Raw genomic sequence first — 18,835 nt, 5'->3', positions numbered from 1 at the left:
TTTATAAATTGTATAAAGTTACTCAATTATTAATTTTATTACAGAACTTGTTTCTAATTAAGAATCGGTAACGTAATACTTCGTATTATAATAAGGAAAGGTTATAACAAGTAGATATACACTAATAAATTAGAATTTTAAAGACTTTATTAATGACTACTATATCGTCACCAGTGCGTTAATACATGAGTAGAATATTTTGACACATTCATGTTTCCATAAAGAAGATAACATAAGAATATTCCACATACAATTTACGCCATGGATAACTAAGGCATTGGTTTTAGCTTAACATTTAGTTCTTCAAATAATTATCAGATCAGATTTGTGAAAACCGTAGTAGTGATAGTATAGAATGTGAAAATACAAAAGGCCTTGTTGTATCAGTACATGATCCTATGTATTATTTTTTATATATGACTTATTTATCTATGCTATGTTTTTACAGAAATTATGAGTGAATAAATTAATATGGAAACTGGAACCTCATTGAATATCTTGACTTTTAAGTGTGCACATGCTTCATTTTAAATTATGAGAAAGGAACTTCATAGTTGTAGTTCTGCATATCTTTTAGAGCAAAGATACTACTTAGAGATGTGAACACATCGTTTAAAACTGATTTTGTCACACATTTCACTTTCAATTTCAAATTTTATTTTTTTCTTTTTATGATACACATGAAACATATTAGACTTTTCACCTTCAAATAATAAGGATAACTAAAGCAAAACGTTCACATTTCTATTATGAACACATTCTAAATATATTTTCTGAAGTGGAAATCAAAATTTGATATTTACCTAATCGTTATGTTTTATTTTTTTTATCATTTACCTTTAACATATATCTATAAAATTAAGATACTCAGGGTATTGGAAAACTATATTAGTACATTAATCTAATCTTTTAAATTTGCGTAATTTAAGTAAAAAATTGGTAATATAAATTTTCATTGCATGTACCTAGGAAACTTAATTATGATAATAAATAAGTTATTTGTAATAGTTCTAACTCAAATAATACAAAAGTGCAAACATTTCCGTATGAAACACTTATATAACTTTTACTTTCTGGAATATATTATACTAAAATTTGTATTATTGAATGACTGATATTATTATAAACACATCAGCTTATTATATGAGAATAAGCTTATTTTCCAGTACCCTTATACCGTGATACTATTATGAAATAGTAATAAAACTTGATGTATAAGGTTTATATTTTGGAACTCTATTACCTAATTAATATTAGGATACTTGACAGCAATATAGCAAAGCATATATGATTTTTTTTTGTAATCTGCAATTTATGTTTAATAATTTTTTACTATTTAAATTTATCTTTGGTTTTAATCTAATGGTACATATAATCAATCATTTCAAAACATGTGAAATAGAATTATAACAGATATATAAGAAATGTGCTTCTTTTAATATTCACATGTGACATCCATAAATAGTTACACCATTGCACTATAATACTCTCTCTTATCTACCTAACTCGACGTAATCAGACAGATAAAAAGGCAAGATATATCCCTCAGTCTCCAAATTGTTTCTTTATCTGGACGCCATATTCTTAATGATATAATTAAATATCTATATATACTATATTCTTCTTAATAACAATTAGATATATGTTGAAGAATTTAAATAATCTTGCAACATTAATTCACATTCTGTACAATTAATTCAATATAATATTTATGCCATGGTAAATTATACATATACATAATGCTTTCTACTTTCCACAGTAGAATTGATAAATTCTTTCCCTTTACCATAGATATGTAAATATATTTAATCTTTTGCATTGGTTGTATTATTGATAAATAAAGTTAACACATCAAACATATATGTATATTACATAAAGTGTATTTTATAAAACATACATTTAATATATCAAACATGTAATAATACTGAATGTGATAGTATAATTTGTACAATATGTTACATAATGTAATGCACGTTATACGTTCATAAAAACTTTTTAATATTTTTTATGGTGAGAATTGTAATTATTAGTTACTACTATGTAATATATTAGCTAATGTATTGTCAACCAATAATTTCAAGTGCAATGCAAAGGATTAAATCATTTACTGTACTCTGTACTTCATACATTTATACATATATGTATATACAATCTATATCACTTTTCATTTTTAATACATGTTTATCTGAGTCAATTAAATACCAAACTAATAACGCTAAATAGAAGAATTACTCTTGATAGCTTATATTATAAGCCTTATGACATATGTTAAGCACTTTGCATAATGTTACTATATCTTTTGACATGTTTTATTTTTAAAACATACCACAAATATTTTCATAATATTTTATAAATTTAAAATAAATTTTTATCATTTATTATTCATTTTCAATATTCAAAAAATTGTTAAACATATGTTTATGTCAGTGTAATAATTTCAGTGACTGAATTAATCAAATTGAAGATCTACATACAACAAGTTAATTCTAAATTTAGAACATAATTCAGAATCTATTTCATTTTTGTTGTAGAAAATAACTTAGTAAGTTACATTTATATAAAATGTAAAGTTTTGTTATTTAAAACGTAATTAGAGAAAGAAAGAGAGAGAGAATGTTTGCAATTGCTATATATTGAATAAAAATATATTAAAGTATTTATAAATTATAAATTGTAAATTATTTTAGTCATAATATAATAAAAACAAATTTATATGCAAAAATATAATAAATATCAAATTGTTTAATGTTAAGTGATACTCACTGTATGTTCATGAAATTGTATTCCATTGAATTTTCATATTACATAAAATTAGAAAGTCATAAAACATGATGTAAAAAAATATTCTTATCATTGTAAGTTATCATTTCCTGGATATAGCAAGTAACAATTCTCCATATTATCAATGTAAGAAATTTATAATACAATTAACTTTTAAATGATTTATGCGAAATAAATAAAATCGGTGAAGATAATTGTTTAATGACTTTCTTATTGGTTAAACGAATTTATTTGAAAAGAAAGAAAAGAAAAAATTAGTAAAATACATGATATGAATGTTTTATATTGGATTTCAGGTAAAATAAAATTTTACGTCATCAGTTATAAAAATATATAAGGTCACGAACAAAAGTACTGGCACAGCCTTTAAAGCAAAATAACTTTTTTAAAATTGAACCAATCGACTTAACTTGCTTTGAGAAGTTAGAAGGTTGATCGACAGTTGGTCGAAATCACGAAGCACATAGTAAAGGTCATTTTTTACAACTTTTTATCTGAGCCAGCAATAAAAATTTAAAAAGTATACTTTGTTGATTTATGTTAGTTATATATATGATGAAAATTTCGTCGAAATCTGTTAACGTTGCTATAAGCTACAAAGGTTAAAAATTATGAAACACAGTTTTCGTAACGATAATAAATCTATATTTTTGTTCATCTTTCGATACCTGTTTGTTTTTGCATCGACCGATTTCGATAAAATTTTTCGCGAGTATATAGCTGACATAACTCTTTAAAACGTGTTGTTAAAATTTTTATTACAGGTCCAGATAAAGAAGTCGTAAAAAATGACCTTTACTATGTTCCGACTAACTGTCGACTAACCTTCTAACATCTTTAAAAATATCAAATCATTTGATCCAATATAAAAAAATATATACTGTTTTAAACAGTAATTTTACAATATTTTTGTTCATGACTGCACAACAATATTATTTGCTATTTTACTAATGCAAGTATGTAACTCATAGTTTATGTAGACTGATCTCAAACAAAATGTAAGTCAAAGATAATTCATACCTGTTTACATATTTTTCAGTTGGCATTTTCTAAGAATAAACGAATTATCCGGAAATCCTAGATCTGTATATATTAAAATTTAATAACTAAAATGTTGAAAATATTACTTTCTTATTGATCGATATATTTTATCAATATTGTGCTTTTCAACTTCTGTGAATCCTAGAATGCTTTCAATTGCGTTCAGATGCCCATGATGATTTTCTTTATCCGTTAAGAAATAGTAAATCGCCGATTTTAGGAACTGCAATGTGATCTCTGGATCAAGGGCACCTTGATTATTTCGCGCTTCTATGATACGTCGATACATTGCCTGTTAAAAAAATGATATTTGCTAATAATATTGTTAATAACTTTTTCTTTACAGATTAACTTATGTGCTATTTGAAATTTGATACATTTCTTGGTTGTGTGCTGTAAATATTCGATTCAGATATGGTGTCAAATGAATGAAAAATGAGCAATTAATTATATATATATATATATATAATAATAAATGTATGTTATTGAAAGCTATAAACACACATTGAATGAAAAACTATATTAAAGTATATATATATATGTAGACATGTATATACATGTATATTATGTAAAGTTGTCTTTTTTTTCAAGATCTGACATGATTATAGTGATGTGATTTGTATGAAATGGTACAAGCATGTGATGCTTAAGCACGTGCAAACTTACATTAACTGAAGGATAATAAGAGGCTGTTTCTTTCAAGTGCACAAAATAATCTGTATTGACCTAATAATACTGCATAATAACAGGAACCACCTACATTTGTGCTTAACAATAACAATTCGCATGCAATCGCTGTGGCGAAGCATTTCAATTGTAAATACATTCTCTCATAAATATAAGTTCCTAATATGTATAACTTATAAAGGAAAGCACGTGAAACCAATTCTTGCCACTATTATAGTTTAAAAGCTAATAAGCTTTTGTTTTTAATAATTATCAAAATGATAAAATCTCTTTACAAATTCAGAATAATTTCTACTTTTTATTTATATTTCTTATAAGTATTTTTTCTGTAAGCAAAAAGCAGGTACCTATAAATATTAGTTATTATACGGCTAAGCTATTTTTAATAAACAATATGTTTGTTGATTATATATAAAAGTTATTATGAAAAAAATACTTAATATATTGACTAAAATTGATATTAGTATTATATAAGTTCCTATTATATGTAACTGACATACTAATTGCACTTAATACAACTATGAATTATACACTACTTTTTTAGAAAAATAAAAATAAAAATATATGCATTCATATAAACTATTTAACATTATGCTTACACATTTATTTTATATTTAATTTCATGCTTGTGCTAAATTAGGATATATATACAGCCTGATAAAAAAATTGCTCAAGATGTAATAAAATAAATTATGCATAAAAATAAATTGAAACACGATATATACAAATATAGAAAAAAATCTTTTTGGATATACATGTTCTGAACAATAATTATGTGGTGTTACTACAAAATTAACAATAATATTAGAACAAAATATAAGGTGGAAATGAATAAATAACAGTGAAAGGTTTATTCAAATATTAAAATTTGCAAAATTAACAATTTTATTTTGTTCCTTGCTAAGGAGAGAAATGCAGATATTCTACTAATAAACATTTGATATTATAAGAATCCATCATCTTGCAAAAAACCTCAAAAGGGCAAAAATAGAAAAGAAAGAAATATTCGTTTGTTTGTGCATTTGTACGTGAACAAATACAACATTAATGCTTAAAAAAGAGTGGATGAGAATTGCATCACGTGGCGATTCAGCAAAAATACAGACCTTACGTGTGCCAAGGACCCAGAGAGAAACAGCCTCCTGAGCACTTAATAAACTTTGGCTACGATCGGCTGAAATGTGAGGTTCAGGCGAGTAGCTTGTGTCCTGGAGTGTGAGCGGCGACCAAAAAAAGTGGCACATCATTAGTACAAGAGAATTGTGAATGACAGAGATGCACAGAAAGTGATGCGCAAACAACACTGATTCCTAAATTGTATCTTTTTCATTTATATTGAATTATTATGCATTATTTAAAAGTATTAAAAGAATGTAATTTTTTAAATCTCTATGAACGGATTTCAAACTTATGTAAGCAGTGTGAGAAATATAAAATAATAAATGGTACTGTATACAATCTTAAATTGTTGTTGTACTACAAAGAAGTATAAAACATCCTATTAAAATGTTTTTAGAGTTTATATGTGAAAAAGATAGTTAAAATAATTAAATAATGCTGGTTGTGAGTGCAAAAAGAAAAAGAAATTGATAAAATCAACAAATAAATGATATCAGTAAACAATATATGTATAAAATATTTAAAATCCGATAATACAGATGTTTCAAATTCAAAATTCAAAATTGTCTTTAGTATTATAAATAATAATTATATTAAATATTGCTTGTTATTATAAATACACTGTTCCCATATTAATAGTATAATTTAGTGTTATTATACAAGTTATAACAAATTTTAATGTGTTAAAATGAAGTTCATGCTACATATTTTATATAGCAATAAAGATAAAGCTTCAATTATAAATGACGTCAGGCATAAAGAATTTTATTCTTTCACTTTTAATGTGCACTGTGTATATTACTATCATAAGTATTAACTATATATAAGGCGATCCTTTTACTAGTTAACTCAAAGACGGCACCATCAATCACATCACAGCGGTAACATCGTGTCAGTATACGTATATATATAATGTACAAATGTACATATATATATTAGAAGCCAATATCGCCTCTGTGTCAAAGTAGACGGCTGTATAGCTGTGTGTACATGTAATCGTAAAGTGAAAACGGGAATATATGATGTGCGATGTAATCGGCGGTGCTTTTGAGTTAACTAGTGAGAGGAACTCCCTGCATGAAAGTAAACATCGTAACTAAAGCAAAAATATTTACCTTGATATTTTCTAATTCTGCTTGTGTAATTGTTAATTGTTGAAGTAGCTCTGCAACAGTAACCTTTGGTGGTGTTTGATGCGCATGTTCATATATCTGTAATAAATATCAACTTTTAGTGTTTACTTATACGTTTAAAAAATACTAAAAATAGTAAATATAAAATATTAAAAAATACTAAAAAAGTTAAAAGCATTAAAACTTTGTTTTGTTATCTCTTAAAAAAATAAAACAGTTAATATATTATGAAATTTTGTATCATGTTTATAGATTCAATGTAATGATCAATGTGCAATGCACCTGATCAGCTTGTTCTAGGCGTGCAGCTTCCTGCCCTTTGGCATACATTCTCAGGTACATTTGTTTATTTCTTTCTTCTTGCTCGTTTAATAAAGCCTTTTGTTCAGAAAGTTCTGTTTTCACGGTTTCTAGTTCCCCTTCTAATTCACGAGCACGAGCTTCTGCAGCATCAACAGAAGGCCTCACTTCGCAGTAACGTGTATTAACTTCAGCCAATTGATTCAATAAACTTTCCACCTGTAATATAAAGCAATTAATTATGCCAATTTTTAAAATACATATTGTATTAATGTATGTTGTTTGTTAATGCATTCTTACGTAAACAATTTATTTCTATTTTTACTGTAGTTCTAGCGTTTTACTTATCATGTAACATTAAGACTAATAAATTTCTAATTTAGAAGTCTACTTAGAATTTTTGCTTTTAAAAAACATTTATTATTTTATATCATAAACATTTCAAAACTATACAAAAGTTTCATATTAAGACATCGATGGTGCATAAGTAAAAAGAAATTAAATTATATTAATATTTGTGTATTTAAATAATCAATAATTTTCCAAATATTTAGCGATACTATAGGATCTGCACCGATCGACTTTCTCAATGCTGTGTTCATGTAAAGCGGGCAATAAAACACGAAGCTGTTAGCTCATTGCACCGAATTAATGGTATTGTGAATCAATACGTATACAAAGATGTTTTGCAACATCTTTTATATGATATTAAAGATATGTTATATATTAAAAAATTTGCGATTATTGATTTAGTTATGATCTTTTATCATTACTATTCTACATTTTATTAATCATTCAATGTTCTTATGAACCAGACTTCTTTGACTAAACTAGACTAAATACGAAACTTTCATTTTGTTTATTTTTTATGTAATTATAAATATTCAACAATATGATTATTTTATTTGATATATACCTTGTCGTTGTGTTTTTGCTTGAGTTCTTGAAGTTCGTCAACATGTCTACGATGCATTTCTTCAATTCTACTTTCATAAAGATTCACTAACTTGCGTCTCACTTCATCTCTTTCTGGTATTTCTGCAGTGGATCTTTCAAACGTATCGGATGTACTATTTTCGGGAATTGTATTAGGCGTTGCAGTAACATGTGTACTTTCTGGTTGCACCTCTGGTATATATACAGAATCTTTCGAATGGACGGATCCGTCTTCAAAGTGACCCGAGTCCGCAAGAGAGGAAGGTAGATCAGAGGGGGCACATTTTTCTGGAGTTTCTGGACTTGCGACCTTTTGTAGTGTACCTTCGTCCGGTAAGTCCTTGCTTGGCGATTCAGGTGAAAAAGGATTGTTTTCTCGTACAGTGAGTGCATCGCTACTATCCGTTCTTTCATCTGGGCTATTCAGAGAAGCTTTGTATAATCTTAATTCCACTACTTCCTTCGTTAGTCGAAATATCTCCTGGTCTTTCTCTTCAATCTCCTTTCGCGCTTCTTTTAACAAAGCCTGAATAATATGATTTTTATAATGATGTATATTATTCAAAATAGATGTTCTTGTTCTTATTACGATGATAAATGATACGGCGAAGGTGCTATATGCATCATATTATTAATATTACGAGGTGACATTTACTTTATTTATTTAACCAAAGGGTAAAAATACTTGACTACCATGATAAAGTATAAAAAGGCAGCTATTTTTAGCTTAGTAACTTACATATCGAATTACATATCGGTACATATTGATATATGTATTAAAAACATATTGACCGTCTTCACGAAGTACTTAAAATGTTAATTAAACTGTTAAAATGAAAAAAATTACAAATAATATGCAGATACGAAGAACGTATCTAATTTCATAAAAGCATTATATTTTTTGCATAGAAAATTTCTCGTAATATTTTGTTATATTTTATAGTCAAACGATTTGATAGAAGTTTAAGAGAAATATACAAGAAATATGAAGCGAGTTCATGTCTTAATTAGAGGCTCTAGACGCGTTACATTCTCTTACCGTCTGCGGTTTGAGACTGATATCATTACGAATGTGTTAATTATTGCAATAATGTGTTAAGTAAAAATTCCAACGAAGAACATTCCAAACAAAAAACAACGTTAGTTTTTACCTGAAATTTTCTAACTTGTCTAGCTGCTCTTTGAGTAGGCGTAAGATATTGTTCATTGTCCCCGGTATGGTTTGAACAATGAACAACGTATTTTCGTGATCTACCCGACCACGTGGTACCGTTGAGAGCAAACGTAGCATGGTCACAGGCGCTTGCGGTACTGCAGGCACTTCCGTAGCTTTTTACGCTTTCTGCATCGCTGTCATCGGCAATCCCAGTGCTTGATCCTCCGGAGGCCGCGTGTCCAGGTCGCGGCCTCGCCGGGGTCAATGAAAGGCTCTGCAGAGTAAAAAAAAACGAGACGATAGTTTCATTAATTTCGAGTAATTTAACCCCTTAAGGTCCACTTTTATTGAAACTGAACCTCCGTAATATTACGTAGTTGTATTCTATACATTCAATCTACTAAAAAAAGTGAAAGTCTTTCCCGAAAAATAGATCTTGTTATAATTTTATAAATTTTATTTATGTAATAAAATTCGTCCTTAAAGGGTTAATTTTTTTTATCAGAATTATTATCTCATATTACTCTTGTCATTTTATAAATAATTTCGTTACTATCTGTTGGATTAATTGAAAGCATAAGCATTATATCAAAGAACGTTACCTTATCAAAACTTAAATCATGCGAACCAGGTTAAGTCAACTACACAAAATGTACTTTCTTATAAAAGATAAGTTACAAATCCCTTAGAATTATTACTTTCTTTTTATATTTATGATTTACAAGATTATATCCATTTTGACTAGCGTTTCTTCAATATAGTATTTCTTCGTAGCTAAAATAGTATTTTTTCTTTATATTACACTGTATTAAATAAGAAAAGGAACACTAGAAAGGAATTATTATTAAGGTAAACAGTTAAATATCTTTTATCAATGTAATAAAGATCATAGATATATTTCGTTATAGCACACAGAGTATTTCAAAATGTGTGAAATGAAGTTTATACGATGTTGAGAGTTACAAATTAAGTTTGGAAGATTATCTTGAGATTTTATAAATTTCTCACAGAAATAAGAAAAAAAGATAAAGATAAATGTTGAGTACATTATATACAATATATATTGTTCATAAAGTTGAAATAGGAATCTGAAGAAGGCTGAACACGTAGTTCGACTAATGCATTATAAAAAAGGGTTACTCATACATAGAAAACTAGAATTAGTTTTGTAAAAGTTAGTAAATAACGTTAACAAGCAAATTAGTGTTGTGAATGGTTAAAACAAGTCATTTTTACCACGTTTGATTTCTATTTTAAGTAATTTCTAGTTTACAAGGTTTTTAAATAAGATTTTCTAATGTCCCCATTTATTTATCACAATCGCATTACTGTTAAATATAAAAGAAGAAAATTCATCTCGTAACATCAGTCACTCATAATCAGTAAATAATTCCACGTTTACATTAAGGTTGCATTCGAAAGATTAAACGTAAAGAAGAGTTCATCGCTTTTATATCTGGTTGACCTAAGGGTAATTTACCTTAGACTTAAGGAGAAGCTTTCTTGCTCTCTGACTAGGAACTTAGGAAGTCTGGTTTGAAAGTGAGGCAAAATCAAACACCCCATTGAGCAGAAAGATATGAAAGTCTTCCTTAAAGGCGAGAAGCTTGTCGAATCTGCACGAGAACAGTCTTCAAATAAAAGTGGCTAAAATGTTTTATAAATTACATACTTTTCAATAATAGATTACGCTTGATAAATGTGTCAATTATAAATACACTTTGTAACGAATAATGTATCACGCAAATTTAGTTTCCGTTGTTGCAAAATGATTTTATATTTTCGTGACAAGTGGACTAAAGTAAACTCGTAAGTCAGAGTGTCAAAAAATATTTCATTCTGAGCACGCTTTTTGAAAAGGAAAAGATCATCACATAATATTCTATCGTCTTTATTACCTATAATGAGGTGAGAAATAAAATTGACAGTATAAAGTCTGTTGAAATTATTGTACATTTTAGAAATAGTTATGGAAATATAATTATAAATTGCAACTACGGTTTCTTAAGGTAAACTGTAATTATTAATTAATTTTTAGTAGTCTACCAAAAAGACGGCATATTTTTTGTAACAAGGAAAGTCTACTTTTAGAACAAATTAAAAAAAATGCATATTTGTATCAGTACGATATATACATAGGTATTATTTAACTCAAATTTTTGTACTCTTGGATTGGAAAATACCCTTCATAAAACACATAGGAAATATTACAAATTTAATGGCACATGAAACTTTCCCTATCATGCATATTGACGCTGGTCTTTTTTTGTTTATTAAATATCAATTCAAATAAACAACTGTATATTATCAATATCAAAAATTGAATTAGCTGCTAAGATCAACATTCACTGGCGGACAATTGCGCCAATTTCTGTTATACCGCAGATGTCGATAATCGGAATATTTCTTGGTTCTTTATTTTTCTCACTACTTCGATGTCCGAAGAAAGAAGTGTTGTACTCTTCCGCTCAATTGATCAGTTAATATTAGAGTAATGTTATGCAGATTACTAAATAGTATTATGCACATTATGCAAACGATAAGATAACTGATATATATATATGTAAAGATATATATAATAGATATAATAAATATAATACATAAGATATATATATATAATGCATTTATATTATATTATATTATATTATATTCTTGTTATATATATTATATATTATATATGTATATATAAGAAAACGAAGCAAATCTAAAGTTTATCAATACAATAATGGGTAGATATATCTTTACTGAATGTTTAACAACTTAATTTAGACTTTAGATGATGATTACAGTCAACACCAGAATCTATAGATAGTTTTTCATTAAAGCTGATATTATGTATATAGTATTCATAGACCGTGCCGTGAATGAGGTTTGAAGCTAGCGTTAAGAATGAGAGAGTTAAACTAACGTAACACCTATTGGGATTAAAGCGTTGATAAATACCGAGCACGATCTCGCAGCACTACGATCTAGGAGCAATGGAGAAGTTTCATGTGCGCCGGCGCATTGCTTGCAGAAAGGTCAGACTGTCTCCATATTTTGTTGGCTATCTTGAATCTACTTGAATTTGGATACAATTGATATTTCAAATTTTGTCTAGGTAAGCGCCAGGCATCTTTTCATGCATACATGACGTCCCTCTTGCTTTTGTGTCTGTCTCTATGAAGGAAAGCGGCTCATAATGGAGGTCGTTACACGTTTATACGATCCTTCGCAAATATTTCTTATTTATTCAGGTCAGAGAAAGTGGAAAGTTGTTTATTCAATAATAAATGAACTTTTCAATTACAGCGAATGAATCGAAAGGGCTTTATTAAACGTGATATCAAATATATCAAAGGGAATCAAATTTGGCAAGTTGCCTATATTTACTCCATCGTTTGAGCAATTCCAATTTATTCGTTATTCTATGTTATTTAATGACTCAACTAAAGGATAACGCATTAGTTGTGCAATGGAAATTTTATTATACTGTATTAAACTTAAAAATAAAGCAAAGCTTCGATACGGCATATGTGCTGTAGTTATATTTTTATGAAGTCCGTAAATTATTGAAACTATTAACTAAAATCATAGCTAGAATAAATATTTTCTGTAAACACTACTATAATTTATACTACTATAATTTATATATTTTTTTCTGTTCCATATCTGTCACAATTATGTGTAACGCATAAAATATTATTACAATTATAAATAGTTACACGCTTACTACAATTTGAACAAGAAACAAAGAAAAAAAAATTTATGTACACGTACTTGTTTTACACCTCAACCATTTTATTAACAATAAAACGATAGTTTACCATCATTATTGCCTACAAAAGTCTACCGATGGTTGACAATAAATTCTTTAGTACTTGCAAAAAACAGTTTCTTTATACCGCGTTTAATATACACTGATAAGGCACGTATCATCCATATATCCTTTCTCCACTACCAATCTATACCTTTCAATAGCTTTTGTGTTTTAATCATTGCATTATAAATTGCACGAAAACAGAATGCAGTCTGGATATAGTCAATAAGACGCAATTGTCAGCACGCATCTGCGATCTGCATCGAACGAAGGATACGGCGTAATATTGCAGAAGGATGTAAGAAAACCACTTGGAGCAATTTTTATATAGAATATACATGAAAGATGGCTAATATCGGTTGACAAGGAAGATGAAAATACTTACGAGAGATCGTTGTCGGGGTGATTCGGTTCCATTCTCCGTGATGACGGGAAAAGTGCGATGGTCCAGATGATGGTGTTGCTGGTGGTGCAGGAGGTTAAAGCGACGACACTGTTGATAAGACCTACTCAGACCCGCGGTGACCGCGGTACTGGGTGGTGGTGGTGGATGATTCGGTGAAACTCGCTCACCGCGCATGCGCATGCTAACCGAACGACGTAGACCTGTCGGCGAGGGACGTGGAATTCGAGAATCCAACGAAGAGGATACCGAAGATACTGAGGGTGACGGAACGGCACTCGGTGCACTTCCTGTCGTGTAAACCACGCTGTTATCGGCATTGACCTTGAGCGTGCTGCTATTGTTGTCAGTACATGTTGCTGATTCTGACGATGCTAAGTCCATCGAGGGTGATTCATTGGTGTTGTTTACATGAGCTGAATAATCTGTATGCATCGATTGCGGGGAATGCAAGGACCTTTCGCTACCGTTACGAACCATCCTGTTGATTTAACTTATCTCATGTCTTCCTAAAATTCCTGTGCAAAAAGATCAAACTTCGTCGAATTTCACTTATAAGAAAATATGTACATATATGGATAGCACCAGTAAAGTAAATTCACTTTACATATATTTTTAATTGTTTATCCTATTTTGCCTTAGTTACTTGTTGTCAAAAAGGAACAAAATCTAGCCGATGGTTATAGTGATTTTGTAGCAGATGGAAAGATGTAAAATTATATAAATTATATATATATATATATATACATATATATTTACGTAATTATAAATCTATTATAAAATTATAAAATACTGTTAATAAATAAAATATAATGTACTATCACTACTAATGTAGTATTTACGTATTGTAGTTAATAATACACAATGAACAATAAATATTATATGTATTTCAGTTTTTAAAATTGCTCCGTTTAACTGTATAGTATGTGAGAATCTATCCCGTTTGTTAAACGGGATCATACATACTTGACTATAATACCAGCACTAACGTGGTTTATTAACATTTTAAGATTTCCATTCAAAAGCCGGAAATTCATTGGAGTTTATAATGCACTAGCTGCAATATTTGTAGAAAATCAGTTGATGATGGACAAATATTTATTAAAAGTAGAATTTAATAGCAATGTTTATACAGCTATAAATTTGTTCATTATTTTGTATGTTTTAATTGAATATTGTATTTTAAGCTTGCGTAAAAAAACTTATTCTAATATCTTTTTTCAATGTGACTACGCGATTAATTTTGATATACAACAAATTTTATATTTTATTTGTATGAAAAATTTTATTCTAAGTTCTAGATGTACTAACTATATCATGCTGAAAACTGGTCACTTGAAGAATATCGACCTTGTAATACAAAGATTCATTGCGTTGGATTATTCGTTTTAATGGAACTATTTCCGTTCGTAACAAATTTGTTCACAAGTATACTTGCTCGGTATGAATTTTCTTCGTTAGTACAAAATGAGTGTACAACTCATAGAGTTTTGAATTGTTTGAGAAAGTAAATAGTTATAATTTTAAAGCTATTGCAATAATTCTTTTTTTTTTTTAAATTTTACCAATACTAAAATTATTCAACCTTCATTACTATATATCACAAAAATATTAAAATTATTTTTATAAGTTATTAAGATAGTATAAATATAATCCATGTTTAATATTTTAGAATTAACTCAAGCCATGTAAAACTAAAAGCCGTAATTGAAACCTGCGTACAATTTAAGATGAAAAATGTTGGTTAGTTTTCAGATGGTTATTATTTTAAATTATTAGATAGGTAAGAACCTACACTAGTGTAGAAAAAGTAGCGTAAATATTAAAAATACAATTAAATGAAACATTAAGTATTGTACGTGTATTTACACAAGAAATAAGATATGAAATTATTAATTAACCGAGATGTGTCTACATTTGTCTTACATCGTTTTACACTTGTGTATCATTATGAAATCAATTGTATTAAAAGAAAACTGTTCTATTGTTAAATTAATTAATAAAGAATCCGAGTAAAAGAATTATGCTGACTAATTTGAACGGACTTTTACACCCCGAAGGAAAGGCAGTTTCTATCTTCATTTTCACAGAGTAATTCGACTAGATTTTAATAATAATAAAAAAAAGAAATCGTGTGAAGGTAACATCTTCTCTAGCTTCAATGACGCGTTATAATAGAGACAAAGGTTATTAGGTTTATTCTATAGTGGGTTAAAGGAGTTATACCGTTATTACAATTACAATCTCAAATTTTCTTATTTAATTAACGTTCGTTTGGTTTTATTTGAAAATTTTTTGCAATATCTTCTTTTGCAAATGTCGTCTTTTAACAAAAACAATATTTTTTGCGTAATAAATAATTATATGATGAAAGCTTGATATTTAAGACGAAATGCTTATGTACGTATCCTTTATCATTAGTGATTAAATAAACGTTGCATTATCAACAGTTTTTTTAGATACATATATTTAAATGTTATCTTATCTCTTTTTTACAAAATGCGCTTTTTGTTTCTTATCACATACCTGTAAGATTAACATTACTTTAGAGAGAGATAAAACATGTATGATTTTTGAATGAGTTAATATTTTTCTACAATATCTTCTAATAAATATTACCAACATACGAAGAACGTGAAATTTTGACACTCAGCGGTCGTGTATTCATTCGCAGAATTTTATATTTGTTGATATTTTCTGTCATGTAACTAAAATTCGTGTGGTTTCGTATCATTGTATCGCACACAACCGACACGAATTAGAGCAGGGAAAGGTCTATTGGTATAAAGTAATCGATCATTTGGTGTCCTATTTCAAGAACATGCTGCAGCATTATGCAGTGTCCACATTATCCTTAAAATTCTCGAAACAATATTACTCTTTGCATTTTTCTTTGATTAGGAAATAAATGCACGAGTTGATAGTGATGACATGTTTTAAAATTTATATCTTGTATTACCATACTCATTTTCTTTTAAAATATTCACGTTAAGTGCTTGGTAACTATTACATAATCTTGCATCTGCTCTGACTAGTTCTTACAAAATATGAAAGAAAGAAAAATTAGAAATTAAATCGATGTACGCATGACTGCTTCGAATTAAGTAATTTACATAGATAAAGTTTACCTATGCTGTACCAGCTACCATATTTTGTAAGTTTCTTATGACGTGTCGCACGAATGGGAAGTAATTAACAATTAGAAAGTAATAATTAAATCAGGTAAGGAATCGTATCTTACCTTTGAAACATGAATTTGGAATAATAACAGATTCCTTTGCTTGTACAAATCTTCAGAAAGTCCTAACATGTATTATAGACGCCTATGTGCAATTACTATGATTATGAGCTTAGAAACGAAGATAAAACACAAAAAAATTATGGATAAGGAACATTTGGTTTCACTATTAATTCGTGCCACGCGGGCTTATCGTGTGTGAGAGTTGAATATAGCTGCGAGTATTAATTCAGCGATTCTAAATCTGTTATACAACGTAAATTATAAGAATATGTTTATGCTAACAAATCAATGTTTATGAATTATGTAAGGAATATTCGACGAATAAGCCACTGAACACCACTTTCATCGTCGTACTTTTAGCACTTTTAGAATAGGATTAAATAACATGCTCACTACCCGAACATTATCCACCCACGATCCTAACACGACTCGTGCAAGCAGTGTTGCATTAAAGCAATCGCGAGATGTCGTATTGTGGGCACCGATCATTGACAATGTCGTGGTTTTGGTGTATTAGCGCCATCTAACAATGTTTCGTATACAATAACAATTGACTGATTGTAGGTAAGTCAGGTATTTTAAAATCCTAAAGTTGTCGTTTTCCCTCCTCTAGAAGAGGGTTTTTCCAATAAGCGGTTACTTATCCGACGACCAATGCGTGGCGCTTTTCTTGCTCTTCGTTTATTCGGTTCCTCGTTGCGTCCATGGATGTCTCATTGATTTTGATCCCCTTAACTACGACAAAAACAAATGACAAAAAAAAATGAGAAATTATAATGGGACACCGTATGCATTTAACTCATCAAATTCGAGCAGAGTGTATATACGTGTGAGCGAGGGGCGTTTCTAACGGCTATTTATTGATAGTTAGCAGGCGGCTTTTTAATGGATAGGGATGTATGTATGTACAGGATAGATCTAACACTATATGGATACTCGTCTGTCACGGCAGTATCGACGAAGGACTTTGTGTCTCATGTTCTGCAATAGCGACCTCGAAAAAGATCAAAATGTTTCTAACGCTCTCTATTTCTATGGTGAATATAAAAATTTATAATTCAATTCAATCGTCGAACGCGATAAAAATGGACTTGTCACATCTTACGGGTCATGGCGTCACATGTAATATCAGGTAATATATACTGTAATATCATTAACTAAAGACAGAATAAACGTGAAATTAAATGGGACCTTGTCTGAAATACCGACCGCTAAAAGTCAACGTTTCTCACGCCCTCTATAATTTATAACGTTATCGCGACGATTGTAATTAATCTAAACGCGCTCTGTTTATTTAAACAAAACTTTAGGTAGTGTTCAATTAAATAAATTTTTGGTCATTGAATTCATTTATCTGAACGAGAAATCGTAAATGTTTAGAAGTTAGGTATTTGTCGCACGACAGGTTCAATTGAACAGAATTCTATCGTAACATGAAAACAATAATTCAAAATAATCTTATATTAGACAGTAAAACAGAGTTGTGTGTGTGTGTGAAAACATGATATTTATATATTTATTAATTAATTAAAATATTATGATCGGTTGTAAAAATTAAAAATTTTGTAAAAGAGTTTCGAAAAATCTGTTATTATTACAAACTGAAATATTACATAAATTCTTTTCCCTTTGGTCAATTTCATGTTTAACTACTATAATATAATTATTTTTGCCATAAACTAGCGTTTTCACTTACTTATTAACAGTTTAATTATTATGTTATGACATTTAGATCTGATTGTGTTACATTGGAAAAATCGTTAACTTTCGACTGATTTTGACAAGGTTAAGTCACTTCGTATGTGTATCACAACAAGTATATATAAGTATACAAGTATATGAGTATCGAACTCGCACGCAACTCACATAGGCATGAAACCTCGTACACTGCGGATCGGAAGAAAATATACCATTTATAAAATAACTCTGCTGTTAATTTTAACAATATACCATTGATTTATAATAATTATGCTATTAATTTATAACAACTCTACAGTAAATTTAGAACAGTCACACTATCAATTCGTAATAATTAAATTAATAATTTATTCCTTTTTATCTAATATTAACTAAATCTTTGAAATCTCTCAAACGGTATCTTATTTCCATTTAATTTTATATTTTAATTTTTAATGCAGTACTTCAGTTTTCATTTAGCTATTCACTTAACTATTTCAAATACAATCGGTTACAACGCAAAGTATTACTATGTATACAAATATATAACTATGGATAGAGT

The 18,835-nt window shown here is 28.8% G+C and overlaps 1 protein-coding gene across 3 annotated transcripts; it reads right to left on the bottom strand.

Annotated features, from left to right (window-relative positions):
• Positions 1 to 129: 129 nt before the first annotated feature.
• On the bottom strand, positions 130 to 17,295 carry Qtc (GRIP domain-containing protein quick-to-court). 3 transcript variants are annotated; one of them, XM_072007688.1, is made up of 8 exons: positions 16,597 to 17,295; positions 13,338 to 13,873; positions 9,149 to 9,427; positions 7,978 to 8,523; positions 7,044 to 7,280; positions 6,744 to 6,839; positions 5,616 to 5,717; positions 130 to 4,114 (listed from the first exon to the last, which is right to left on the bottom strand). In XM_072007688.1, exons 2-8 carry the CDS (start codon positions 13,833 to 13,835, stop codon positions 3,905 to 3,907), a joined length of 1,968 nt encoding a protein of 655 aa, XP_071863789.1. In that variant the 5' UTR covers positions 13,836 to 13,873; positions 16,597 to 17,295; the 3' UTR covers positions 130 to 3,904. The 3 variants fall into 3 exon arrangements, with proteins under 3 accessions (XP_071863789.1, XP_071863788.1, XP_071863790.1); XM_072007687.1 differs by lacking the exon at positions 16,597 to 17,295 and having other exon boundaries at positions 13,338 to 14,843; XM_072007689.1 differs by lacking the exons at positions 5,616 to 5,717; positions 16,597 to 17,295 and having other exon boundaries at positions 13,338 to 14,841.
• Positions 17,296 to 18,835: the final 1,540 nt, after the last annotated feature.

This window comes from Bombus fervidus, chromosome 7 (genome assembly GCF_041682495.2).
Source record: "Bombus fervidus isolate BK054 chromosome 7, iyBomFerv1, whole genome shotgun sequence".
NCBI classification, from domain to species: domain Eukaryota; kingdom Metazoa; phylum Arthropoda; class Insecta; order Hymenoptera; family Apidae; genus Bombus; species Bombus fervidus.
Note: the sequence above shows the minus strand (reverse complement) of the source record. Positions and strands in the feature narration are given on the sequence as shown.

Coding starts and splice junctions, on each gene's coding strand:
- Qtc (XM_072007688.1), bottom strand. CDS start 13,835: ATGGTTCGTAACGGTAGCGAAAGGTCCTTGCATTCCCCGCAATCGATG. Junction 6,840..7,043: donor GCCTAGAACAAGCTGATCAG/GTGCATTGCACA, acceptor TATTTATTACAG/ATATATGAACATGCGCATCA. Junction 5,718..6,743: donor CAGAATTAGAAAATATCAAG/GTAAATATTTTT, acceptor CTCACACTCCAG/GACACAAGCTACTCGCCTGA.